This window comes from Vicugna pacos, chromosome 22, assembly GCF_048564905.1.
Source record: "Vicugna pacos chromosome 22, VicPac4, whole genome shotgun sequence".
NCBI lineage: Eukaryota > Metazoa > Chordata > Mammalia > Artiodactyla > Camelidae > Vicugna > Vicugna pacos.
In genome coordinates this window covers 11,647,305-11,674,291 of record NC_133008.1, presented here as the reverse complement: position 1 = coordinate 11,674,291, position 26,987 = coordinate 11,647,305, and the positions used below count along the sequence as shown (strand labels likewise).

At 40.6% G+C, this 26,987-nt stretch overlaps 1 protein-coding gene and 1 long non-coding RNA gene across 5 annotated transcripts in view; one reads left to right on the top strand and one right to left on the bottom strand.

Moving 5' to 3' along the window:
• UBTD2 (ubiquitin domain containing 2) overlaps window positions 1-14,536 on the bottom strand; it is a 40,195-nt gene extending 25,659 nt beyond the window's left edge. Inside the window, exon 1 of one of the 4 annotated variants that reach the window (XM_072947236.1) lies at window positions 14,290-14,536. Coding sequence is in view for 1 of the 4 variants with exons in the window: in XM_072947232.1 (XP_072803333.1) it covers window positions 14,012-14,081 (70 nt within the window). In the remaining 3 variants the exon portion in view is untranslated. Of the gene's footprint in view, window positions 1-13,524; window positions 13,633-14,007; window positions 14,240-14,289 lie in introns of those variants that run through there. The other 3 variants (XM_072947232.1, XM_072947233.1, XM_072947234.1) reach the window with 3 other exon arrangements.
• A 115-nt stretch (window positions 14,537-14,651) lies between these two features.
• LOC116285053 (uncharacterized) lies at window positions 14,652-18,271 on the top strand. Its single transcript, XR_004194707.2, has 2 exons — window positions 14,652-14,765; window positions 18,146-18,271. It is a non-coding gene; the product is annotated as an uncharacterized lncRNA (long non-coding RNA).
• The last annotated feature ends 8,716 nt before the right edge of the window (window positions 18,272-26,987 follow it).

Here is a 26,987-nt window from a genome sequence, read left to right as displayed (position 1 = left end):
ACTTCTGAACAAGACACTTTAGGTGACAGATATCTCAGTTCCTTGTATCAGCTCTAAAACCAGAAGGTGGTTCCAAATGTCCATATGTGGATATTTTAAGTACAGACACTTATTCACACTTCTGGGTTCCAATCCCCATCCTTAAACTGCTAGGTATACCTACCAATCAGAGTGGTCTTTCATGTAACCTCCTTCAACTCACCCCTGAGGACAATCACCACTTTCTGATTTGAGGCAGACAGAGATTCTAATACTTCGCTAAGGGTGATTTAAGAGCAAAGGCCTAGAAAAAAATTGATCAAGCCTTCTCAAAATTAGACAAAGTCTTCTTTTCTTATACTTTAAGGACCTCAAGGAAACTTGTTTCCCCACAAAGTTCAACTGCAAAATTCAAGTCAAGCTTGAATAAAACTGAATTTTAAGCTGAAAACATGCAATCTGGGGTAGGAGGCAGAGATAATGATGAAAAAATAGATAACTCAGTTAAGGGGCACAAAAGAAGATGAGCAACACTATCACTTTTTTCCATTTAATCCGGTTAGACAATTAAGATCTTAGTTCAAAATTTCTATCTTGTGAGATGCAATATAATTTGTTGATTAAGATCAAAGGGAACTACCACCCTCATTTTTTCACTACCTCCATCTCCGGTTTGGAGTGTGAACACAAGAGTCTTTAAGAACCACATTTCATTAACTTCAACTCAACTGTGTTTACTGCCACGAAGGAAAACACTCACACACACTTCTGCTGCAGGGAAAGAAAAGTCAACTAAAAACTCTCACCATCTGTGGAGAGAATACTGAATTAGAAAACAGAAGACAGCTTGCAGTTTGGGCTACTCTTTTTATTCCTTAATCAGATCAAAACTTCTCTGTGCCTCAGTTTCCTCCCTTGTAAAATGGCAATATTAATATTGGCCTTCCTCAAAGTCAAAAGGTCCTTGTAGGAATAAAGAAACTGTAAACATTTTTTAAAAACCAAAATTACAACAAAGAACATACTGCAATCATGGTTCTCCTCACATATTTACTAATTATATCCATAAACTTTAAACAACTGAAAAGCCATTACTTTAATAACTTCAATAAGTTATTTGACTATATTCAACAAATATTTATTATGACTCTACTACCTATGAGCCACTGTGCTAGACTCTGTTGAGATGTTTACATACAAGTTCAAGCATGTCCCACAGGTATGTTTAGTACGTATCTGTTGGGTAAATAACAAAAGTCAGGAAGGAAGATCTTAAGTAAAAACAGGACAAAAAGTGTAAAATATATTTGCATTGCTAAATATTTCATATCAGGCGTGTGTTACAAAATTACACGTTATAAAGTTATATTTGCATTACGAGTAAATTTCCACCCCAAAACACAATACTCTTTATAGTTTTTATATGGAGGAATGTGGTTTAGAAAATAAAGGACGAATAGTTCTGACTCCCAGAGTGAAAACAGTAAAGGACCTCAAAGCTTACAACCTGTCCCCAGACTTTGCCCTCCTCCAACATCACCCAAAATGTCTGCTCAAAAAAACCCCAAACACTTAAATTCAGAGAATTCTTAAAGGGTGTCTTCATTATTCCCTGTTAATGTAATACTTTATAGGCTGCACGTGAAACCTGGATTTTTGCTGCATTTAATATAAGCACAGAATCAGCTCAAGAACAGCCTAACATAATCCCACTGGGCTCAGTGGATTTTAAAAATAATTAACCCTCTTCATATGCAAAGCAATTCAAATCACCACTATGTTTGCAAAGGATTACCAAATAATACACAAATAAAATAAGTGGTGAGACTTTAACAAGCAAATTAGATCACTTCTCCTTTTATCAAACTGGCAAATAAGAATCTATCCCAGATTAATAATAATAACAAAAGTCTCTAAAGATAACGGGCTGTTGTACAACTAAGGGAAGAGCTGTACATTACAATATTACAATAGTTTATATTACTATAATTTCACCCAGAAAACAAATGAAATAACTAAAGCTAAGTAGTAAACTTTTCATTCTCCAAGTGATAAAACAGTCACAATTATTCATTCATTATTTCACTTATTTATTCAATCAGCAACTTTTTAATGCATATGTACCAGGAACTACACTACATACTAGGGATACAGTAAAGAAATCAGACAAGGCCTCTGACCTCACAGGGCTCACAATATTGTGGGGGAAGACAGGAAATAAACAAATAAACAATTCCCAAAAGCAACTTAAAAAAATAAAACATTGGGGAGATCGTGCTATTAAGAAATGTAATAAAAAGCACCACACAGCAAGTATTTACTTACATTAAGGCAAAGGCTCTGAAATGGGCTGAAGCTAAGCTTTATTTACTAGATGCAAAGATCTCCCACTGACGTCCCTTCTACGTTTCATCTCAACCTAGTACACGCTTCATAAGCAAGAATTAGACGTGGCAGACACCAGACCTCACTGACCAGGTCCTTCTACGTTTCATCTCAACCTAGTACACGCTTCATAAGCAAAAATTAGACATGGCAGACACCAGACCTCACTGACCGGGTCCTTTTCAGCATCTCATCTGATTCTGGTTCCTCCTTCGTAAGACACAGTCAAATCTTTCAAACAAAATCTCATCCAACAATCCCTTTTTCATGAAGCCCTTTCTGTCTGTAATTCTAAACGTTAAACATAATACAAGTTTGCCCCAATTGTAGGCAAAGAGTTGGAATATTTTATGTCTAAGAGAAAAAAGTGAAGCCATGTCACAGGTAGGCAGAAGCAAAGGCCTAACAGCGTCAGTGTGTACTTCCAGCTTCAAATGAACTGAGAGTTGAAGTTCACCTGTTAATGAAACACATTCAACTTACAGAGCACATTCTAAGCAAAAAGTTGCTCTGGAAGAGAAAGACCACCCAAGGGGTTGTTCCTCACCCTTTTAATTCCGGTGAAGGCAAATCAATTAGGGGAAGCGAGTGAACAAACCTGCAGACCTATAACCGGATGACACTTAGTGGTATAGCTACAAGTTACCACCTCCTTGATCCCTTCACTATTTTTAATGTTTTATCTTTGTTTCCTCTCAAAGTTAGTATCAAAATTAATTTGGATAGCATTTCATTTCTCTAAATTGTGTTAATTTCTTAATATAGTAAAGAACTTTCAGTAATTCTATGAAACTCCAAATATCTAATACAATGCTCAACATAGTACACCTATCCTTAGAGTAGAGAAAACTGATTGAAATTATGTTAGGTAAAAACTCTTCCTATGATCTAGTCACATTACTTTTTAAATTGGTTCCAAAGAACTCAAGAGAACAAAACACCCGTTCAGAATTCCACAGACATAATTTAAACTATTTTGTAAAATATATTTTTGCTATTTTTAAAAACCATAATAAAAAGTACCACACATCAAATGTTAAATTTCAAACATAAAGACCATAATCAAACATGTTAGCTTATGCTGCTGCGTCAAACTGATGTTGGAGTCATGGAAATGATGCTTCTCTTGCCATCTCTACGGCATGTATGAAACTCAAGGAACTTCCTGTAACTATGCCACTGGGAAAACCACAGCTCTGCATGTGCCATATTAATACAGGCACATACATGTTCACTCATGTAAGCACACTAATACAGCACATGGATGTCTGGGCTTCATTAAATGTCACAGCAATCTCAGATGCATCTACTCAGTATATGCTCTCATCATAAAAATTAACTGAACAATGCTTAGTGAAAACATAACATATACCGTAACACTGCATGACAGAATGTTAGTGTTTAAGTTCTGAGTATAGACGACGTGTTAGTGACTCAAACTTCTAAAAAAAACTCCTACAGAACTTTATAAGACTCTAAATTATTTTTTTTTTAATTTTGCAGTGACTCTATACAATCAAAATAAAAAGAAATCAAATACTGAGACTGACATGTTAGTGTTCAATGTAAGATATACCTAAAAAAGAAGATGCAACTGTTTAAAAAGTTGGAGTCGACTGACCTCATCTAACATGCTCATTTTATAGATGAGAAAAAAACCTAAGAAGCCAGGACGTCAAGTGACTTATTTAAGGTCATAAATACAAAGAACAGAGGTGGAATCAGAACTCAAGAATTCTGACTCTCAGATCTTTTCATTACATTATATGGTACTACTTAACAAAGTTCTTGTTCTAGAATTAAGTAAGGTTTCTATTGGGAAAATATTACTTTCTCCCTATGACCATTATAAAGTCAGAGATGTGTTTCACACAATCGTTAACTGAGCCTAAGTATCATAGAGAAATGAAGCCTCTGTCCCAGATATAATGTAGCTTACATCTGAGAATATAAGTAATGTACAAAATAACCAATGATAGGAGATTTTTGTAAAAATGGGAGAAGGCAGTATGGATCAAAGGCCTACAAACTTTAAGTTTTAAGAAGTGTTAAGTTATGAGGATCTAATGTTTAGTATGGTGACTGTCAATAAACAATACCACATATTTGAAAGTTGCTGAGAGTCGATCTTAAGGATTCTCACAACCAAGAATGTGTTACTTACTGTGATCTTGGTAAGAGTTTCACAATGTATATCAAATCATGATACTGTACACCTTAAATACATACAATTATATCTGTCAATTATTCCTTAAAAAAGTTCGGGGAAAAAGAGAAGGAGAGTAAGCACTAAAGAACAGTACTATGACGTTCAGAGGATGGCAGGATTATTTCCAGGTGGAAAAATGAAAAAAAAAAGTCTCATACTTTCAGTAATAAAAGATTATCCCAGTGTTGGAAGTTAGTAGAAAAGAACTAGGAAAAGTTTGGATTTTGGATCTACTATAGCCTATGAAAACATATAAAGAATTATATGTTTTCTGTTAGAATTAGAGCTACCTAGTTTCCAGTCTAAACAAAATACAGAGGCTGTAAGAATATACACAAAACTACACCACAGGGAAACAATCAGACAAAACCAGATGGTGGTACATTATATAAGACTTTTTAAAAAGTCAGTGTCCTAGAGAAGAAAGGAGGGGGGAACGTTCTAGATTTAAAAAGATTAATGAGACAAACCAATGCAATGTCTAATGCAGATTAGATCCTATTTTGAAAAAAAGTTATAAAAGACATTTTGAGGACAGTTGAGAGATTCTAATTATGGACTAGATCTCAGGGAATAATGGTTAATCTCAGGAGTGATAATGGTATTGTTGTTATGCAGAACAGCTTTATTTTTACTGTCTGTATTACTTTCAAACAGATAGCAAATGTATCTATATCTATAAATACACACACACATATTTGTTTACTCTAAGTGAGGGTGTTTAAGTGTTTGTACTAGAGTCTTTCAATTTTTCAATATGTTTGAAAATTGTCATCAAAATGTTTTAAAAAGAATTTGATATAATCTTGATAAATATGATGTAATTCATTCTGTTTTTCAACAATTTTTTTCCTTCAGATGAAACTGAGCCCAAAGTACCACAAGTAATGCTGGCCTTTTCTCAACCGAGATTAAAATTCAAGCAGTTCTGCAGAACCTTAGCCCAACTCTTAACACATGCCAGAAAATCAGAACCCAAGAGATGACTGATCCAGGACAAACACATACACGTGTATGTAAAAACGTTTAACGTATTTTTTATGCTTAATATGTAGTAATCCCATTAAAACTACAAAAGAATAAAAATCTGTCAAGGACTGTAACAACCTAGTACATCAGAAATTTTTATCAAATAACCTCAGAAAGCAACATTAAATGGGAATTAGTTTGTTAGATGCACACAGAAAAACAAAAAAAAAATTTTAAACTACTTACCTAGCATAAACTATAATACAACTTGGTCTATTGATTATGGCAATTATGCCTTCCAAAATCTGACAACACACCTTAATAACTACACATTTCATCTATCCCATCCACAAGTTTCTTGCCAGTTCCCCCAAATACCATGTTTCTCCATGTTTCTAGACAAGTAATTTCCTCTGCACAGAGTGCCCTTCTGCCTTGTCTTCGTCTGCTCCTCTTTCAAGACCAACTTCTTGTACCACCTCATTCTTCAGTGAAGCTGACACTGCTATTCCTTGAACTCCCATAATACTTTTGTCATTGCTGTAGAGACTTAAAAATTTTTCCTAATTATTTAAATGTATGATTCCTTCATTAGACTATAGGCTACCTGACAATCACAGAGCAAGCCTTATTTACATCTCCATTACAGTGAACTTCAAGTGCTGGCAGTTAGAAATAACAGAAGCTGCCTATTTATAAAAGTTTCAGGAAGACCCATCTTAACTCATCTAAGAAATAAAGTGCTTGCCCTGAGTTCAAAGTGATGGTTTATCATGATGCAAATTTATAACTTAAATGACTGGTATTATTTGCTACTCTGCCCCTTTGACGATCTTGTCACATAGCCCGTATCTGAACAAATGCAAAGAAGCAATCTGACTTTGTTTTTACCTGCAAGCCAACAACAATAAATGCAAAAAAATACCTGAAGGGTTTCTTGTGAGGATAAGAAATTAATTAGAAAGCCCAAAAGTCACTAATTCATTGCTTATTAAGTCTTGAGCAAATGTATACCATTAAGATGCCAAACACAAGTAAAATGCATATAAAATTACTCGTATGTAAATATTTCTTTTTCTTAGACATCTACCTTCAACAGAAATTTCATTTCTAAAAACAGACCTATAATGGAAACTCCTAAAAGTTGTATTGCAAACATGCAAAAATATGACATTACAATACTCAGTGTATACTCAGCAGTCTTTAACCTCTCAGCTCAATATGTGGAATATATTCAAAACCAAACTTGATTCTTACTGCCTGAAAGTCAAAGTAGCTGATGCAAGATGAACACATGCTTGATTGTTCTTGGCCAACACACATGCATCTTTAAGTACATACGCGTTAGTAAAGTCTCAACCTATGGTCCTTGAACTACCAGTGAATAATGAGGCGCCTGCTGGTAGCCTAGTACTGCCCAATAAGCAGAAGCAGAAAGCTGGGTAGGGATGGTGAGGGGCGGCGGGAACAATCAGGTGCAGTGGTCCACCAAATGAAGATAAACCATTCAGGTGGTCTGCAGTAAGGAAAAATGAGAGAATCACTAAATCAGCAAATTGATCATCATGTCCGATTAATATGATCATGTTGCTTACCAAAATCAACCAAATGCTTTCTTGCAACAAGGGAAGAATGTGTTTTGGTCAAAAGCCACAGGAGTGATAACTAATTCATCAACAAAAAGGCAAAAGTTCCTTTTCACTAGTTATTAAAACTCAATAACCATTCTCATTAGAAGACTTGCCTGGGTATAGTAGTACAATACAAGCAAGGTGTTGCCAAAGCTTTGCATTTATAGTAAGAAAAGCAGATTTGAAAATAAAACGCACTGACTGCTCCATAAGAAAGACGTGTTATAGATTAGGGCTATCAAAAATCAAAGGAATGAAGATTACTATCATTTCTAATGGCTTAAATCTTCTATCCATACTATGTAACATTAGCAACTGATTCCTAAATATAAAATCAGAGATGAAAAAAGCTCACATTAATATCCATAATAAGAATCTTCTTTCCAACATAAATTCCAAGATAACCTTGACTGGGAAAAATGTCAACCCTTTATTTGGTATTAGACTGAAAATGAGTGGGACCAGCCCAACGGAAGGTAGGTGATGAGGCAGCGGCTACAACATACCACATCAGTTTTTAATGCGAACTGGAATGCTTAAACCTGTTCTCAAAGAGGATTCAGCTTTCCGCATATCCCAGTATTTTCCAACTGTAGCTTCTCTGGCCTGACTTCAGTTTTCATACCTACTGGATCGACCCACCCAGAGTACCACCGTATTTCCGACCTCCATTTTCTTGCTATTTTCCTTTTAGTTCTTTCCACACACCACCACTCCCAGTAAAATCAGCCACCCTCTGCTCTACATCCAGTAAATGTCTATTTCACAGTATGTCTCTCCCCAGTTGGTATGAAACTTCATGCATCCCTCTCATAAAGCCCCAGAGCTCACCAACCCAGAAAATATGGAAGATTTTTACTTCCACTGTCACTTTAAGAGTAAAAGGAGACTTAATCTTTAGCCCTAGTCATGCTCAATTTTGCCTCACTTTTTATTAAAGGCACAACTCTAAGAGTAGAAGCGAAAGAAAATTCAATTAAAAAATCTAGTTAGATGCTGTATATAAGTAACATATGGGACACTGAAAATACATAAGGAATAGATATGCGTGATATTCTTAGTGAAAAAAATAACTGATGTCTTGTGGGAGATATGTTTGCTCTCAAGTATACCAACCTCAAAGGGACTGTTGGTATATTGTGGGGCTGGATGTCCAGGAAGTCTATCTTGTATTAGGATATGAGTAACAAACTACAAGTAGAATTTCTGTAAACATCCCACTAGAATGAAAAATTTAAATACAATCAGATCTATCAGTTTCACAGGCAGACCTGTTTTCCTGTTTCCTAAAATTCAACAAAACTCAGTAGATCAACCACCTACTATGGTCAGGTCCTGAGAGGTGGTTTCTTATTTCTCTATCTTTTGTGAAATTTTCATGACTCAGTTCTTAGTATTTTCCTCCTCTTTTCACTTACTTATAACAGTCATTCACTTTTATACCTTCAGTCAGTCTCCTCCAGCTGACTCCAAAACCCACACTCAAATTCCTGAACATTTAGGAGCTGCATGCCTAAACTTCTGCACCATCCTAAATGATGTCTTACATTAAAGATTATTCTGTCAACCAATGCTGGATGGTTGTATTTCACTGAAGGTTGCTTTCCCCAGATAGCTCCTTCTTATTCCCTCAAACCGGCCAAGCCACCTCAATATTCTTGGTCACCCAGGTGAACATGGGATTCTTTTCTTTTCTCTTCTATATGTCTACATCAAGTAAGTCACCAACTCTTGCCATTTCTATTCCTAATTGGCTCCTAACTCCAGTCTCTTCCCACTGTAAGCAATCCTATACCAACGCTTCTCAAACTTCAGCGCGCAATCATTTGAGAACCTTGTTAAAATGCAGACTCTGGTTCAGTAGGTCAGCGCTAGGGCCTGAGATTCTGTATTTCCAACATGCTCCCACATGATGCAATGCTGCTGGTTGAGGGACCACACCTTTGAACAGCTGAGATCAGTTTGTTTTCCTTTATTCCCTCAGCACCTGCACAGTTTATTCAACGGTATTTTCATCTGTTTAAATAGTGTTTTACAGTTGCTTCGTGTGTGCAGATTTTATTATGCTTTCCTAAAAAAGGATTCCGACATACTCAAGAAACAGGATCATGATTCCTTTTTTGGGAACAACAGCAACCAATACAACATTGGGCATATTGTAAGTACTCAATGCTTGTTGATTGTAAAATGCTTTCCCAGAAAATACAACAATCATCTCTTGATTAAGAAGTTTAAGTGAGTTTATGGACTACCTTTGTCAACTTTTTAAAAACCATTTCACTGCTAATCAGCCTTTTCACCAGATCTGACAGAGGAAATAAGCTTAAAACAGCTTTCTATTCATAGTTAAGAAAGCAAATGTTAGTTATAAGATTTGTGAATTACTGGTTATACACATATTCTTTCTCCATCAGTGAAGGAATAATTAAATATATAAGTAAAACTGAAACTATAAGCACAGGCAACCAAAGGAAAAACAGATATACTGGACTGCCTTAAACTTCTGTGAATCAAAAGACACCATCAAGAGTGAAAAAACCTACAGAATGGGAGAAAATATCTTCAAATCATGTATCTTGATAAGGGTTTAATACATGGAATTATAAAAGAACTCCTACAGTTCAAGAACAACAAAAACCCAAACAACCGAATTAAAAAACAGGCAAAGGACTGAAATAGACATTTCTTCAAAGAATATATTCGACATCACTAGCCATCACAAAATGCAAACCAAAACCACAAGATAACCCTCACTCCACACTCACTAAAAAGGCTACAGTTTTAAAGCATGAAATTACAAGTGTTGATGAAAATGTGGAGAAACTGGAACCCTTGTATGTTGCTGGCAGGAATGTAAACCGGTACAGCCACTGTGAGAAAGTTCGGCAGTTCCTCAAAAAGGTAAACACAGAACTACCATATGATCTATTAATTTCTAGGTATATATCCAAAAGAATTGAAAGTAAGGACACAAACAGCTATCTGTACACCAAAGTTCATAAAGCAATTATTTTTTACAATAGCCAAAAAGTGGACACAATCCAAATGTCCATCAACAGAAGGGACAATCAAAATGTGGTACACATACAATGCAGTGTTATTCAGCTATAAATTTAGTACTGATACTTGCTACAACAGCATAAACTTGGGAAGACATGCTAAGTGAAATGTACCACAAAACAAATATATGAATCTACTCATATAAATATCTAGAATAGGCAAATTCAGAGACAAAACATATTTTAGAGGTTACTAGGGGTTGGAAGGAGAGGGGAGCAAAGATACTGCTTGATGGATCCAGAATCTGGAGTGATGAAAAATTCTGGAAATACAGTGATGACGGCTGCACATTGTGAATTAATGTCACTGAACAGTACACTTAAAAGTAGCTAAATTGGCTAGTTTTATATGTATTTTATTAAAAATTTTAAAAAGCTAGAAAAAAGAAAGAAACTAGCATTCTTTATTATAACCCCGAGTTCAAGCTCTGACTCTGCCATTTATGTTATGTCATGTTGAGTAAGTTGTTTAATTTCTCCCAGCTTCTTCCATCTATAAAATAGAGATTACTACCCACCGCCCAGAGTTGTTGGAAGACTAAATGAGAACATAACCATGGTACCTGTTACATAATAAATACTGGATAAATGGTAGCTGTTATTATTCAAAAACCACTGTTCTCATCAAGTAGGTGTTAAGGCTGCTATAAATGGATATCCTAAAGAACTCCATATTCTCAAGACACTCTGAAATAAAGAAATCAATGTCCAGCATTCAGAATTATCCTCTTATAAACCTGGAAACCAGTGACCACCTGGGTCAGTAATCTTGGGAAACCAATGAATGTACAGAATAAATGACACACCCAGAAAGTGAGAGCCTACTCCGTACATCACCACTTTCATTAAAGAAATGATCAAAATATGAAAAGGTTATTGATGTCTTCAATCAATTTCATTTTGTCTTTTTCCTCCACATACTTCTTATTTTTAAAAATCATCAGAGATTTAATTCCTTAGCAAATGACATGGGCTAGAGCCTTGTCTAGAGGACCTAAGTGTCAACCTCAGCACCACAATGTCATCATAAGATGGAGAACCATACAAAATATGCTGTCTAAAAATGTCAAAACAATGGGAAATTCTACAAGTGTGGAATTTTGGAGAGAACTGTTGAATAATCTTGTATAACTTCTAAAATATATCTTTCTTGGTTAAAATTAGGCATTTAAAAAATGGTCAAAGTAGCTGAAACTCAAAAACTGAATTCGATGGAAGGTATGCCAGAAGACACTACAAATGATTCCAAAACAACACACAGACAACACAAGTCTTACAACGTGAATTAAGTCATTTCCATATTCTATAATCTTTTAAAAAAATTTACCAAATTCCTTCAAAGACATCATCCACCTAGAAAGGAAGTTTTTCTCAATATACACACAAACATTTGCATACTTAAAAAGACTTATATTCAGAGGGAAAGGGAAAGCAGAGTATTTCAAATGGCAAGAGTTTTTAGTCATTTTACTAAACCTGGCTGATATTCAGAAAGTCAAGCCATTCTAAAATAGTGATGTTTGCACAACATTTTGAATGTAATTAAATCTGTCGTGAAAATCTTAAATCTCTCATGAAATTCAACATGGTAAGACTGTATTTTACTCCATGTTGATTTAAAAAAAATTTTCAAAACCCAATATCTCCAGATTAAAACTACTAACCATTATTGTATCTCTGAAAAGTGAAGGATCTGTGCCAACACCCTTAGGAAAAAGTCTTTCCCTTCCAAACAAAAATCTACTATAATAGCAAGAAACTATTTAACATGTTAACCTGAAACACTCACCTGAGCTAATTCCTTTAAACCACAATTAACTCTTTAAATATCATGACAACAATAAATAAAGAATAAAGACTTCCATAATTAAATTCCAGAAATAATCCTTTTATTCCACACAGCTCATTGCTTCACCCCAGTTACATCAGGGCCATGCCTTCTCTCCAGAAAAAAATAAAGAGGTTTGGTGATTGATATTCCTTTTTTCTAAACTTTATTTTGAAAAGGTATAGCACAGCTTAAGGTCCAGAGAACTCAGTTCTCAAAGAAATTGATACTATAGCTAGTTAACTAGATATCATTGGTAATAAATTACCAAAAGCGAATACTTCTTGCTTTTAAAAGCCCATGTTAATAATGCCTGATTGGTCCTAAGTCATACTACAAAAAGGCTTAAATAAATTGGCTCAAGTGCATTATTAACAAGAGAAAAATGGTTATCAGAATATTAAAATGAGTGTGAAAAAATTTAATTAAAACTAAACACTGTTTATAACAAGCACACTACCTATACTTACTAAAAAGTAACACTATCTATAGTTCCATACCATTAATAATCACCTCATTTGCAGGAAGAATCATTTTGACCCCTAATACGATTGTAACCCAAGGTTGTTTCAAATTATGCCCTTTTTATCTTCCTGCTTCGTTTTCACTGAGAATCTCATTGTTAATCTGCCACCAAGTAATTATGCTATGACTTGAAATGCACTATAAAATATCGTTTTTTACGGACGATTTTTTTCAAGTCACACTTCGCTGGGCTCTCAAACTACCTGTCCAGGATTTAGTCACAGGATGCCCAAAGATTTTAATGAAGTGGCATGGCTAAACATCTTGCAATTTAGGAAATTCATCATAGGTGTACATGGTTTATAGATGGCGCTTAAGTACCAGGCAAGCAATTGGTCTAAATGTTAGCATATTAAGAAAAAGTTATAAACCCACCCTCCTCAAACGATTTAGTTTAGGAACTTATAAATATGTCCCACATTTTGAGACATCTAACATAAAGTTGGAACAAAACCAACACTGTCATCTTTGCTGTTCCTAAAAGCTGTTTCTTCTTTAACTAAAACATTCTGTCCTCTTCACAAACTATAGGAATGGACTCAGCAAGAGGTTATTTAAGAAAAAGTAAAACTGTATTATTCTGCCATACTACGATTTAATTAAAATACCTCTCCTCAGCAAACTGCTATTTACAACCAAGCAGAAGTGCGTTCCGGGTTACAAAAACTTTTACAGTACCGATCCTACTGGGCTAAGTCGGACTCTTAGGTATTTGTACTTTTAACTCACATACTTTCCTTTACACAAGACGGATAGGAATTTGATTAGCCCACTCCAACAGCACACTGGCCCAACATTCCCATGCTGCAGCAAGAAGCCACGTTTTACTCGGGCAGACCATTTCCCCACCCCTCGTTAAAATGATGCCTGTGGCCACTTGAGACTTCCCCAGCCGAGCTCCAGAAACTTGCAGGTTTAAATGGCCAAATTGGAACCAACCAGGGCAGCTGTCATCTGAAACTCAGGAAAGCTGAGACCAGCCAACTCTGCCGAACGAGGACGGGTGCGGAGAGATGTGGCGGGGCCCGTCGGAGGGAATGCATTAGGCTCCCCTCCCCACCCCACCCCCATCAATTCGCTTTTCTGCAACCCCAGCGCCGCCATCCTGTTCCTGAATAATTAAACGGGCTGGAAAGGGAGTGAGGTGGCCAGAGAAGCAGTTTCTGGTCCGAGTTTTCCGAGCCGAGGCAGTGGGGTCGAGAGGACGCGCGGAGGGCTTTTCTCGAGGGCCGGGGAGAAAAGGGGGCGACCCCGCGGCCCGCGGGGCGGCCGGAAGCGGACTGCGGGGAGTGACGTGGAGGAGGGGATGACAAAGGGGCGCGGGGGCCCCGGCCGCGCAGCCGGCGGGCTCGCAGGGGCCGGGACAGGTGGCCAGGCCTGGCCAGGAACAATGGGGGGCCGAGGCTGCCCCCTGGCGCTCACCTACCTCCGGTGCCCTCCGAGTTCTCGTTGAGGCTGCCCGAGGAGTCGTGCTGGGCGCCCACACACCCGCCCATGGGGGCCCCTGGCGCCTCGTCCGCCACCTCCGGGCGCTCGTCCGGGCCCGCCGCCGCCGCCGCCGCCTCAGCCTCAGCCTCCTCAGGCGCCGCCGCCGAGCTCCGGACAGGCGCGCCGCTCCGCTCGCCCGCCGCGGCCCAGCCTCCGCCCCCCTCGCCGCTCCACCCACCGCCTTGGCTCAGCCCCTTCCTCCGCTCCCACTTCTACCTCAGTCCGCGGGCCGCCCGCCCGCCCAGTAGGCCTGGCCCGCGCGCCGCCCTCGCCTTCGGCTCGGCCCCGCCGGGCCCGGGCTGGCCCATCCCGGGCGGGCCGCAACGCCCGCCTCACCACCTCACCGCCCCGCACACCCGCGTGCAGGCCAGCCCGGCGCCGGCGCCGCCAGTCCACCAGGCCCCATCGGCCCCCGCCCCGCGGCGCCGCCCTCCGCACCAGCCGCCTGGGCTCCGCGGGGCCCGCCCGGAACCGCCAGGGAGGGCGGGGCCGCGGGTGGCCGCGCACTGATTGGCTGCTGGTGGGGACGCGGGCGGAGGGGAGGGGAGGCGTGGAGGAGAGAGGAGGGGGCTCTGAGCCGGAGGAAAGGAGGTGACGAGGTGGAGGCGGGTGGAATCGGTCCCGGGGAAGAGGCTGGGAGAGCAGGCGTGGAGGAGGGAGACAGGAAGACGGGAAGAAGAAAGGGAAAAACGGTGAGAGAGCAGGAGAGGAGGAGCGAAAGTGAGAAAGGAGAAGTGCAAAGGAGCGAAATCGAGTTTCTGACGACTCCTCGAGCGTCAGCTCTCCTTTCTGGTAGAAGCGGGTGTCGGAGCGGGGCACAGAGAAGTAGTGACGGCAGACTCGCAGGCGGGGACGCGGCGGGTACCCAGATAGCTGGCGGAGGGGGACTTCTGGCTGAAGGTTGAAGTCCCAGCGCTTTTTGCATTTGTGTAGAGTTCCATGGGTTGGTACCCCAAGTCCGGGCTTCCTCTTGCCTGCCCCACCCCCATTGCCCCCTAAAATCTCTGTGCCCCATTATTAGACGTAGAGCCGGTCATTGTGGTTGCAAACTAAGATTACGGAGGAGAGGCATCCGGTGTTGGGAGAGATAAGCGCGGATCGTAGTTCAGGGGGCGTGAGTTTGCTTCATATTCACAGGACTGATTATTTAGACACAATGCTACTTCTCAAGATTCTCCCTTTAAGTATCTTAAGTTGTCTTTAGAACAAAGTGAAATGTAAATAAATAAAATATCCAACTTTTTCTAAACTACAGTTTGGTACACTGACCACGCCCGACATTCTTGGCGGTGGCTATCCAAATCTAAGCCAAATTGTTAATGGTCCCTTCAAAATTGTGCTCTTGCTGTGATGCCTTAATTTTTTTTTTTTTGTCATTCTACTTGGACTCTTCTAAAGCTTATTTCTGCCTAAGACTTGTTTTAACTATCTGCTCCATTTTTATAATCAGGCTTTCTTTTTTTAACATTCCGGGTCAGCTTTTGCTTAACATTAAAAAAAATGTTTTTAAGTGAAATACCTAGGAAAGAGACTATGCAGCTTGGAATTTGCATTGAAATACATTTTCATACACTGCTGGTGAGAGTGTAAATTGGTTCAATCTTTTTGCAAAGCAATTTGGAAACAGATCAAGAGCCTTAAAAATGTTCATACCCTTTGACTCAGGATTATCCCACATGTGGGAATCTAGCTCACAGAAATAGTCCAAAATGAAGACAAAAATCTGTCTTACTATTCACTTGAATAATCAGATAAAAATGAGTGTTCAGTAAATAAACAAAACACTGTATTATATGAAAACACGGAAGTGCCTTGTAAGAAATAGAAGTCTGCCATATTAAATTTATTAGTGTTGTCCTGGGTGGTCATGAACATTCAAAGAGCTTATATATGAGCAACATCTTTATGAGTTTTCAGAGTTGCTCTGATATTCAGGTACTGTGTCATAAAGCCTTCTATCCGATCATTCTCAGCTAAGCTGTTCACATTGGCAGACAGACATCACATCATCACTTCCCTGAAGGAGAGAAGCTGCATGCTGATACCTTCCAAGGGCTTGCTTTGTCCTAAATTTTGCTCTAGAAATTGCAGAAGCCAAGACTTCATAATGTCTATTAAACAGATGGTAGGCACCCAAGTGCTTTCTGATGAGCACTGAGGAGTTGGCACTAGGAGAAGAGAGCAGTGTCACTGAGAGAATCTTAGGCATTGGTATTCTCCACCTTGCCTTTATCTTAGAACAAAGACACAAATTCCCAGGAGAGAGTAATGTGGTTGTTAAGGGGGTTCTACTCTGCTGTCAACTTCCTGGTTTGGAATCTGGCTTCTGTCCTGTGCTAGCTACATGATCTTGAATTTCTGTACCACTCAGTTTCCTCCTCTGTAAAACTGGGCCAATACCAATGCTCCAAACTCTGTGGGGACTCTTTATTAACTCTCCTGTTCACATCTAGCATCACCTAAACGTACTGCATGGCCCAATCCACTTAAGACTCTTTCTGTAGAAACAGTGCCTTATTTGTGTATGTGTGTGCGTGCAGGTGCGTGTGTATTTTTCTACTTTATAACATCTTTATTGAGATATAATTCATATACCCTATATTTCATCAATTTAAAGCATAGGATTCAAGTAAATTGGTGCAGCCACTATGGAAAACTGGAGACTCCTCAAAAAATTAAGAATAGAACTGCCATATGATCTAGCAATCCCACTTCTGGGTATTTATGTGAAGAAAATGAAAACACTAACTTGAAAAGATGCATGCCCCCATGTTCACTGCAGCACTATTTGCAACAGCCAAGATGTGAAAACAACCCAAGTGACCTTCAGTGGATGAATAAAGAAAATATGGTATCTATCTACAGTGGAATAGTATTCAGTCATAAAAAGGAGATCTTGTCATCTGTGACAACATGGATGGACCTGGAGGGTATTATCCTATGTGACATAAGTCAGAGAAAGATAAATACCATATGATCTTACTTATATGTGGAATCTTAAAAAAAAAAGCAATGGAACTCATAAATACAGAAAACAGATAAGTGATTGCCAGAGGCAGGGGATGGGGTGTTAGCAAAATGAGTGGAGTCAAAAGGTACAAACTTTCAGTTTTAAGTCATGGGGATGTAAGGCAGAGCATAGGGGTTATAGTTAATAATGCTGCACTGCATATTTGAAACTTGCTAGTGGACATATTGTACAAATGAAATCATTTGAGGTCTTTACGACTGGCTTCTTTCATGCAACATCATGTTTTCAAAGTTCATCCACGTGGTAGCATACATCAGTACTTCATTCCTTTTGATGCTGGCTAATATTCCATTGGCGATACCACATTTTGTTTATCTCTACACCAGTAGATGAACATTTAGGTTGTTCCCACTTTCTGGCTATACTGAATAAAGCTGTTATGAACATTCATTTACAAGTTTTTGTGTGAATGTATGTTTTCAATTGTTCGACTATACACCTAGGAGTGAAACTGCTTGGTCGTATGGTAACTCTATGTGTAAGTTTTTGAGGATTGGCAAACTGAGTTTTTCAAAACAGCAGTTACCATTTCATATTCCCACTAGCAGTTTATAAGGGACTATAGAATGGTGCAAGCCATTTTGGGTATGTAGGTATCCCACTGAGGTTCTGACTTGCATTTCCCTAATGATTAATAATATTGAGTGTATTTTCATGTGCTTATTGGCCATTTGTATATCTGTTTTTGGATAAATGTCTACTCAGATCCTTTGTCCATTTATGAATAGGAGTATTTGTCTTTTATATTGAGTAGTAAGGTTTCTTCACATATTCTGATTACAAGTCCCTTAGTAGAGTTATGATTTGAAAATATTTTCTCCCACTGTGGATTGTCTCCTCATTTTGTTGATAGCGCCCTTTGAAGCATGAAAGTTTTAAATTTTGATAAAAAGCCCATGTTCCCGAATTGGGAGGTTAATATTGTTAAGGTGGCGGAGTTGTTGGGAGATAGTTAAGTCATAAGAGTAGAGCCTCCATGATGGAATTAATGTCTTACATGAAGGGGAAGAGAACTAGCCCTTCTTCTTTCTGTCCTACAAGGATACAAAGAGAAGACGGGCATTTGTAAACCAGGAAGAGGGTCTTCACCAAGAACCGGACCATGCTGGCAACCTGATCTCAGACTTGCAGCTTCCAGAGAGAAATAAACATTTCTTGTTTAAGCCACCCAGTCTATGGGATGCTGTTACAGCAGTCTGAGCTAAGACAATAGTAGACTGGTTCCAGCAAAAAGCATCCTTGGAGGCTAAATATATGAAGAAAATTTTGATGAGGAGCTGGATATTTACATCGTCTTAAAATATCTCCCCTTGGATTGCTTCTTAGTTGCAAGGGGGAAAAACAGAAACTATACAGAAGAAAAAAATGCACAGTACCTGGACCAGACGATCAAATGGATATCATGTGCCTCCAAATGGTACCCTCTGAGAATGACATCACTTCTGTAGTCCTCTGGCTGGAGACGTATAGCCTGAATAGAATCATGAGGATAGAGCAGCCAAACTCAAATGGTGAACACTCTATGCTAAAAAGAGGGGAGAGGCTGCATATTTTTAAAATGTCAATGTCATTCAAGTCAAAGAACAGCTGAGAAACTGTTCCAGGTTAGAGGAGACTAAAGAGACTTGAGCCTATAAAAGACATTATTGGGTCAATTGATAAAACTGGAATATGAACGGTACAGTAGGTTAAAATATTGTATCAGTGTGAATGTTCCTGCAGTTAACAGTTGCCCTGTGATTATGAAAGAGAGCATCCTTGTTTTTAGGTAGAACACACTGATGGATTTAGGAGTAAGAGATAATGATATATGTAACTTAGTCTCAAATGTTTCAGGAAAAAATGACATATATGGAGAATAGATGATAAAAACAATAGGTAAATCCACATAAAGATGTTCTCTGGACTATTCTTGAAAATTTTCTATGTGTTTGAAATTATTTATATGCTGCCAACAGGTGTCTTCAGGTCAGTAGGGGCTGGGTGGTATCAGTTGGGGTCAACTGGACTTTACTCCAGGCTGAGGGTTGAGTCAAGTTCTGCCTCGGGTATGTCTCATTCTCCTTGGAGCAACATGCTAAACAGTGTCTTCTCATGGCTGAGGCAGTGGTGCAAGAAAGTACCACCAACTGCATAAACATAGGTTGAGCCCTCTGCTTGCGTCATATCTGGCAACACCCCATTGGCCAAGGCAAGTCACATGGCCAGGCCCCACGGCAACGAGTGGAGAAGTACATTTTGTCCCTGGTGGGAGAGATCAAAAAGTCCTAGGCAAATGGTGTGACTACAGAGAGGGTTGAAAAATTAGGGCCCCAAATAAAATAAAAACTTCACTTCTGTTTATTTAAAAAAAAAAATTGGAGTCCCAAATAATTCAACCTACTACAGGTGGCCAACATGAATATATAATGGCTATTTTTAAAAATACTTTTAACTTACAGCAACCCAGAAAGCTAAATTGGTAGGGATGAAAATATTGCCATTTCCTCTGCTTTTTTGAAAGGGCAATGTTGTAGCAAATAGACTGGTTCCTCCAGCTTGCCTTATTGAGATACCGTCTCCACTTGTGGAGGCTTTTCAAGATTAACTCCCTGATTTGATCTTTTCACAGAGGGTGAAAGCTCAGGGGAATGACCAGGAATAGGTACATATGATGGAATGCTACCCTATCCATCTATGCCTGGGAAGATAACCATCCAGCCCTAGTGATTTGTGCCAGAGTCGCTCTCCTAGTGTCCCAGGTGGGACCTTTCAAGAGACTAAGTTCAGAAGATGGCTTGTTAAGCAAGTAATTCAAGCAGGTGGAGTTGGCTCTTCCTAAGAAGTGTTTCTGTTCTCTATTATCTATCTTTCCTTTCTCTAGTCTGCAAATAAGCAGATACACTTTTCTCTGGATAACTGGAATCAATTCTGGAAATCAGAGTATTGTGTCCCTTGGAAAATGTTGAAGAGATCTTCCAAAATCTTTCTCTCTAACACAATTTTCTGGACTCCTTACAGAACACTCTGTATTATGACTAGGCAATGAACTTATTGCAACAGCTGAAGGAAGATTAGATTCTAGTGCATGTAGGTTGTGCTTGAATAGTATTCATTCATTCTTCCCCTAGTAACAGCACCCTGAATTCCCTTTAAAGAGCCAATTCCTCCCACCCGTGACTCAGCCCATGTGGTTCTGACGCGGCCTATGCCATCCCCTTCTTCAGCGTGGTCCCCAGACCCAAACTTGAGCCAATCAGTGTATTCCAAAACCATGGTGGGTTTAGGATGGGCATGTGACCCATTTGGGGCCAATTAGAGTCAGATTCAGGACTTTATTTTCCCCCATAACTGTTTAGAAGGAAGAATCTCTTTTTTTTTCTGAATATGAATTTGGGAGAATATAAACTTGGAACAACTTGGAGTCCCCATAAGGGGAAAAAAACTGGGGCCACTTTCCAATAGGAGAGAGCCTGCCCAAGAGAGGAGCCAACACAGAGGAAAATACAGCTGAGAAATGGGAAAAAAAAACAAACCCTGAACATAAGCTGAGCTGGATCCAGCGATGCCTAAATCTACTGCCTGGAATTTTCAGTCCCATAAATCATTACACTTTTAATTGTATTCCCTGTAAGTCTGAGTTGGGTTTCTCTTGCGTAAGGGTAGAAAGCAGGTTTTACCTACCTTTGTCTCCCAAGCACCTAGAACCATGCCTGACACACTCATGAAGAACCTTCCTTGTGTTCCAAGGTGAAAGGGCAGGTGAGGAGTAGCTGAAAGGCTTTAAGCAGCAGACACATGGGGCATTTTGTGTATCAGAGCTCCAAGTGGGTAGGGCTTGGCATTTCTGCTGCTTCTGAAAGCAAGCAGTGGCAAACATGACACCCTTACCTCATAGCCCACCTGGCTGAAATCACACACCTGCTGATGGCAGGAGGAAGGAGCTGTGACTGAGTGACATGCTCCCTCTATCGGTGTGTGAGCGACAGGCTTCTGTTTGTTCCCACAGACACCTGCCCCTTACCGTCTCCGCAGTGCTCGTGGGAGCAGCCTTCCAGGTGTCCACGAGGCAGGACTGCACTCATTGAGCGCAGGCAGTAAAACACACTTCACTCTGCATGGTAACATCAGGCACTCATTAAAGGAATACACGAGCTGCGGGTGATTAAAATCTAATTGAAACAAGCATCCTGTAAATGGCTTCCAGAATCCAGGCAAGAGAATACTGTTAAATGTCTGCAAATTATTTTGTGGTAAAGCACCCCACTGCCTTCTCTCGCAGACAGTCCCACGGCAGAACTGACCTTTCTCTATTTCCTGTTCTCTTATTCTCGCGGTCTCTCAACTACACGAGGTGTGACTGTAAAGTACAGTTTGTATTCCCTTCTAGAGGTGAACTTTGAGGGCAGAGGCAGTCTTATGTTTATTTTTATTTGGTCTCCCCATACTCTCCACAGTGCCCTTAACGCCCACTTGTGGAACTGAATGGGTGAAACTCAATCTCCAAATAAGTCTGGTCCAAAAAAAAGATGAAGATACACACATTCTCGGACTCCTTATGTATATTAGGGCTCTCTGTGACCACTGCCAGAAGCTCAACTCAGATTGACCTAAGTGAAAAAGAAATAAACAAACAAAAAAAAAACCCTAAACTAATCAATGATTTACCTTTAGGCACAGCTAGATCCTGATTTTCAGACAGTGTCACTCAAACTCCATCTCTACATCTTTTGGCTCTCTGCTTTTCTTCGTTTTGGGCTTCATTCTCAGGCAAGCTCTGTGCTTGAGATGACAAGGATGGTCACCAGCGTCAATGGCCTAAATTCTGCCAGCTTAGCAAGCTCAGTAGAAAAAAGTTCCTCTTCCTCAGTATCTCTGGTGAAGGTCCTGAGATCCGGTCTCATTGGCTTGGCCAGGTCATGTGCTCATCACTAAGCCAGCTGTAGCCAGGAGACTGGGCTGCACTGATTGGCTAGATGTGAGTCACACTGAAATCACGTGGATTGAGAGTAGGGGCAAAGTGTCCCCCAAAGGAAAATGAGGGTCATACTACCTGAAGAAAGGAAAATAGATTACGGGCAGCTAAAACTCACAGCGTCCGTTCTATACAAACATTTGATAATTCCTGTGTGTGATTATATCAGTAACACCAGCAATGATACCTACCATCGACTAAGTGTTTACTACATGCTAATCACTGTGTTCTAATGGCTTTGTGTCTGTTGGCTCATTTAATCCTGACGCCAGTCCTGGGAAGCAGGTGCTACTACTATCTCCACTTAACAGGCAAGACTTCAAGTCTGCCTAACCTCAGATTAATGACCATGCTACGTTGCGTCGCATTAAGAAAACACAGGTCAGAAGCACACAAGGGTATCTGATTTTTTTCTTCCCTTCCACCACCGTACTGTCCAGCCATTCACACAGCAAACACTGAGCACTGTAAAGTCCCAGTCTTTCCACCAGATACTCAGAAGACAGAGAAAAGTAACAGATCTCTGCCCCTGGGGGAGGGGGTGCGAGTCAGGTGAGGGAGACAGACACATAAACATAGGATTACCACGCAACGTGCTAAGTGTTCTAGCAACATCCTCTAGAACAGATTTTTCCCTTTGTTTCTTTCCCACACAAAGGGGTTTTCAGATCTTATTATAATTCTGTAGTGTTATGAAAAGAGAATCAAAGAATTTCAATTAAAATAAAAATTATTTCTCCTAGGGACCTCAACAAGCATTATTAGATCCAGAAAAGGCTGATCCGATGGGGTGATCCTGGCCAAATTTCACTTCGCAGTTATGAAAATGTCCCTGCTGCTCCCCAGCTGCCAGGTTCCAGACGCCATGTCCACCCTCACACATCCACCTCACCCAACACGTCTCGTCTGTGCTCCGGAGACCTCACGAAAGCATTCAGAGTAATCCAGTATTTTTAAAGTGTAGGAAAGGCCATTTGGGGTGGTATTCTCATATGTGTGGAATGACATCAAATTACAATATGCAGTTGTTACCACTTCCAGTACCCTTGTAATTCTTCTGCTTTATTTTTTTAATTGAGGTGCAGTTGATTTGCATAATTCTTCTGTATATACGTCTTCATATACTTCTTTTAATGAAGTATAAGATCTCATTTTGGTGTTAGCTTGTCTTTAACACTTCCTTAACACATGCTAATCTCCTTTAAGCAGAGAGAGAGAGAGTGCACATGAGCAGCCTCATGTCAGGACTTTTAACAGGAAACTAATGGAACCGAGCTGCAACTCAGTGACACTGATTTGCTTTCATCATGTTTCTTTTAGAGTTACATTTTATTTATGGACAACTATACAGGCTTTCCAACTGTCACGATAGAGCTTCCCTTTAAAGAAACATGTTTAACTTTTGAGTTAATCAACTTAAAGCAAATTACTAAGTAAATGATGATACAGGTGGGATGTGGACACAGCAACACGTGTGAGGATGCTACTCGGCTCGGGTCTGGGGAGCCACGCCCTCACCTATGGGGTTGCCTATTTTTGGCCTTTCGGAAAGTTTTTATAATCCTTACCCCCCAGGCAGGTTTCCCCTCCCACTCTGTGCCCTTCAGACATTTTGTGCAGAATTCTCTTGTCATTCTCCCCACAGTTACCTGCAGTTGTCCGTAGGGCAGTCTTTCTGGCTAGACTATATCTCTCTTATTCATTCCTCTGTCCTCAGAGCCCAGTACCGAACCTGGCCCAGAGCAGCCCCAGGATGAGATTGGTTGTCCCTGTGCTCTCGTGCATGAAGATGGAGGTTTCAGGACTGTCCCTGCGGGATCTAGACTCAGCTACCTCATGCCAAGGCTGTTCTGCCCCTTGGAAGTCTATCTGTCATGGACCTGCTGGAGTCAGCAAGGACATCTGGGAAGGAACTTGAGCCAGGGCACATGGGATCCCTAATGGTCGTGAGTGGCAAGGGAACCATTTAGCCCAGGGTGTGTTCTTGGCTGATGTTACTGACTCACTATTGGAGGGGAGAGGTGGACTTTGAAGGGGATGCATAGTCCCATAGCCTGAAACAGAATGGTCATAAGGGGGTGCTGGCTCTTCCCACCAAAGCCACTTGCTAGCCTGCCCCTGGGCAGCTGTTTTTCAGTTCACGCAGAAGGGACACTTCAGGTGATGTTGGAACATGTAGTTCTGGATGATGAGTGACAAGCCCAGAAGTGGGAACCTTATCTTCTTCCTCGAGCTTGTGCATGTGTGTGGGTAGGGGACACAGGGAGTGAGGAGGCAGCACCTGACCACCGACCCTTGGTCTTACATGAGTTCCTAGACTTGATTCTGAATATTTGAGGGGCACCTTTGGGAATCCAGTTCCCTTTCCACTCCATCCCTCCTCTGAAACTTGCATCCTTTAGCTGAAAAACTACCAAGTTTTTTTTTTAAAGGTAATTAAACACAGACAGAACTTAATGGAAGCACTGCCCATCACATAACCAGAACTAAGAGATTTTTGAAAAGCAGGAGGTTCTTGGAAGTATTTGCTTCTGTAAACAAACCCGTTCTGCCTACACTTGGAGCACTAGCGTGAAGCGGGTTTCTGAGAACCTCTACAGCTGGTCCCCCATGGCGAATCTGGTTTTGATTGATAATAAGCCCATGAACAGAGGTGCACCTGGAAAAAGGAAACCTCCTAATTGGCTTTGCCCCACTTGCCAGCGGCAGGAGTGATTAATTGCTTTCTCCAACTTTGTTACAGAAGTTCTCTCAAGGGGCCCGGGGCCTGGGGCCTGGCCCGAAGCAGCCCACCGAAGCCAACATTTCTTTGAAGTCTGCAGTTTTATCTGAAAAATGCAGGTGAGTTTTATATTCTCCAGCATAACACATCCCTGTTTGTTTCAATATGAAAATGTGTAAAATCACTTCCTGGTTAAATTGCTTAAATCTCTACTCCCCACTTTTTTTTTCCTAGCACCAACTTTTGGGTAAAAATGGAGTTCCAGGAGCAGCTTTGGGTATCTCTTAACACACTGCTGCTGTGTGCTCCTGGGGAGCCGGCCCCCGGCGTGAAAGTGAGTCACTGGGGTGATCCCAGCACTTTTCAAACGCCTCCCAGAACACACACAGAGCGTCTGCACACCCTCCTCCATGCAGGGAAGGAGCTCACAGGAAGTGGAGAGGCTGGTGGTAAAAAAACTTTCCAACTGGAGAGCTCACCCCCAGGGCTTGGCACAGTTAAGGGGAGGGTGAGGATTAAATAGAAAGACGGTGTTTCTTAACTTGGGTATACAGCTTCTCCACGAGAATGTTTAAATTTTAAGTTTCCATTTTGATGATATTTTTATGTGAGGGATAGGCACAATTTAGATAATCAATAATAATTCTGTTAGCAAGTGAACTGGGGTCCCAGACTAGTACTTCTACTTTCATGGGCTAATGAGAAAAGAACCAAGTTTAATTTAATACATGTTTATGGACTGAATGTTTGTGCCCTGCCTCCATATGTTGAAATTGAATCCTCAACGTGATGGTATTTGGACGTGGGGCCTCTGGGAGGTAATTAGGTCATCACATGAGATTAACACCCTTATAAGAAGAGGCCAGAAAGCTAGCTTGCTCTCTTTCTGCCATGTAAGAATACAGCGAGAGGTCAGCAGTCTGCAGCCCAGAAAAGGGTCCTCACCAGAACCCAACAGTCACCCTGGTCTCAGGCTTCCAGCCCCCAGAACCGTGAGAAATAAATTTCTGTCGATTCTAAGCCAGCCAGTCTATAGCACTTTGTTGTAGTGGCCTGAATGGACTAAGACAATACCTAAGTGATGTGTTGACACCAAATGAGGGCTGCATGCACCACGACGTGCTGCTTTAACAAAGGTTTTCCCAGTATCTCCATTAGAGATGAGTCATCACAATATGCAGAATATATAGGCAGATTGACTCCAAAAAAAAACTTGCTCCGATTTGGTTGGCTCTGTCCTGTCATTGTTAAGGCTGAAAAATGGAAGCAATTCAAGTGTCCCTCAGCAGATGAATGGATAAACACAATGTGGTATAAGCAGACCATGGAGTATTATTCAGCTTTAAAAAGGAGGAAAATTCCGACACGTGGTACAACATGGGTGGACCTTGAGGCCATTAAGTTAAGTGAAGTGAGCCAGTCACAGAGAGACAAATACTGTATGATCCCACTTATGTGAGGTACCTAGAGTGGTCACACTCAGAGATGGAAAGTGGAATGGTGGTTGTCAGGGACCTGGGGGAGACGGGGGGTTGGAGAGTTGTTTAATGGGTACAGAGTTTGAGTTGAGGAAGACGAGTCAGTTCTAGAGATGGACGGTGGTGATTACTGCACAATGTGAGTGTGCATAATGCCACTCAACTGTACACTTAAAAATGGTTGAAATGGTAAATTTTATGTTATGTATATTTTAATACACACACACAAAATACAGTGAAAGTCGTTAAGCAAATTCATGTTCTCAGCAGCAAGGATGTACCCTGGTTCTCCAATCTTCTCCAAGGACACGCAGTAGCTGCTACCTGCTTCCCAAGATGTGAGGCACCTTGATCCTTCTAAGGGGTACTTCCACAGAGCTTCCCCAAGTGAGCAGTCTTCTTCGTCGTCGTCTTCTTCTTCTTCTTCTTCTTTTTTTTTAATAATGAAGGTACTGGGGATTGAACCCAGGACCTCTTGCATGCTAAGCATGTGCTGTATCTCTGAGCTATGCCCTCCCCCACAACAAGTGAACACTCTTATGGTCCCGTGATAAACACAGGGAGAAAAATCAGCAAATCTGCCGTTCTCGCAAACTGAAGACCAAGTTGGCCTGGTTAACTCTGCTGAAGGTAGTAACTAACACACAGCATCCAAGTCTGATTCCTCAGATGTATGCATCATTGGAGCAAAAACTCAATTTAATACAGTGAGATTGTGAATAACCATTA